At 35.6% G+C, this 1,593-nt stretch overlaps 1 protein-coding gene across 1 annotated transcript in view; it reads left to right on the forward strand.

The window, feature by feature from the left end:
• ttk (ttk protein kinase) overlaps window positions 1–1,593 on the forward strand; it is a gene marked incomplete in the record, with an annotated part of 38,563 nt that overhangs the window by 18,975 nt on the left and 17,995 nt on the right. Inside the window, 1 exon segment of the mRNA XM_014020359.1 lies at window positions 1,191–1,342. Coding sequence (XP_013875813.1) covers window positions 1,191–1,342 — 152 coding nt within the window.

Raw genomic sequence — 1,593 nt, forward strand, 5'->3', positions numbered from 1 at the left:
TGTATGTAATGTATGAATATAATATACAAGTTTCACTTTTTAAATGGAATTACTGAAATAAATCTACTTTTTCATGATATTCTAATTTTATGACCAGCACCTGTATGTTTGCCTTTAACATCCTTCCCATGTTGTTAGTATTTGGTCCAGATTTTAGACACAGCTGACTGTGAACAACTAACATCTTTTGCAACATTGCGTGATTATTTACTTTCCCTGTTTTAAGAGTTTGATAATCCTCTCCTTTCTTTCAATTGACATCTCTCGTGTTGGAGCCATGATTCATGTTAGTCCACTTGGTGCAACAGCTCTCCAAGGTGTGATCACTCCTTTTTAGATGAAGACTATTGAGCAGATCTTATTTGATGCAGGTGTTAGTTTTGGGAATGAAAAATTTCAGGGTGATTCCATAATATTTTCCTCAGAATTGTGTGATTCCAAAATTTATTTTCCTTCTGCTTGGTCTAAAAAATTAACCGCTGCTGACTACCAATTTTTTTTCTTGATTTCTTTTAGTGTTTCTTAGCCAGAAAATTGCCATTTGAAATTACTTTAGTTTTGTGTCATGTCTGTGATCTGCTTTTTTTCTACAAAATGAAACTACTGAATAAACTTCTTCTAATACCGGTGATTCCATAATTTTTGCCAGGGGTTGTACAAAATACAAAACTGCATCTAACTTCAGTTAATCATTTACAAAATTTCCTTTACCACTATTTTAAAAGAAGTTAAGATAATCTGGAACAATTTAGTTAGAGGAGCATGGTGCTATGTTAATTATGTATGGTTGAATCCACAATATCTGCTCCCTGCCCGGAAGTAACAGAACTTTCATTGGCTCAGGGCAGTTCTCCTGGCGGTTTGTGACAAGAAGGGGTGGAAGACCCAAAGCTGCAAACTGAATGAAGCAATTTTGTTCATGAAACTGCAAAAATGAGAGCCAATTTCAGTAGTTCAGATGGATGATGCAGAGACTTTCATGGTGCCTTTTAACTTTTCTTTTGATCTTAGTCCTCTCATCTTCAAAACATAGGCATATAGTTGTCTTAGATTCTTAAAGTAAGTGCTAAATTAATATTGGGCTCTAAAGAAGATGGTTTATGTATGTTTGCATTTAGGCTGGAGCTCCATTAACACCCTTGAGATTTTTCTCAGAACTGTTCTAGTTTGCTTTACCTTTTGTGTTGCAGAAAGTGTGTCCTCTTGTGGGGGAAGCCAGGAAGTGCAGCTTTCCTCCTGGGCCTCTATGACCCACTCTGTGCAACAGACTAAACTTGCCAACAAAGAGCTCGTGTCGGAGTTGAAGATCCCTAGTCTTATGAATTGTCATGTTTCTCCTGAGGTCTGTTAACTTCTTTACCCTTTTTTTGCACTGTACACTGTATCAATGACCTTGTTAAAACCATGACATCACAGCCTCGTTTAGCTGTTCTGATATCTCAGATTATGTTTGCCATTGAAAACTTATTTGGAAGACAGCAGTAAGTATTTTGCTGGATTGTCTCTGATAAAATTTCAACTTCTTTTATAATTTCAATGACAGCAGTAAATTATTTAAACCTTGTTTTATATTACTTCAAAATTGTTTACAAT

This window comes from Austrofundulus limnaeus, unplaced genomic scaffold, assembly GCF_001266775.1.
Source record: "Austrofundulus limnaeus strain Quisiro unplaced genomic scaffold, Austrofundulus_limnaeus-1.0 Scaffold250, whole genome shotgun sequence".
Lineage (NCBI taxonomy): Eukaryota > Metazoa > Chordata > Actinopteri > Cyprinodontiformes > Rivulidae > Austrofundulus > Austrofundulus limnaeus.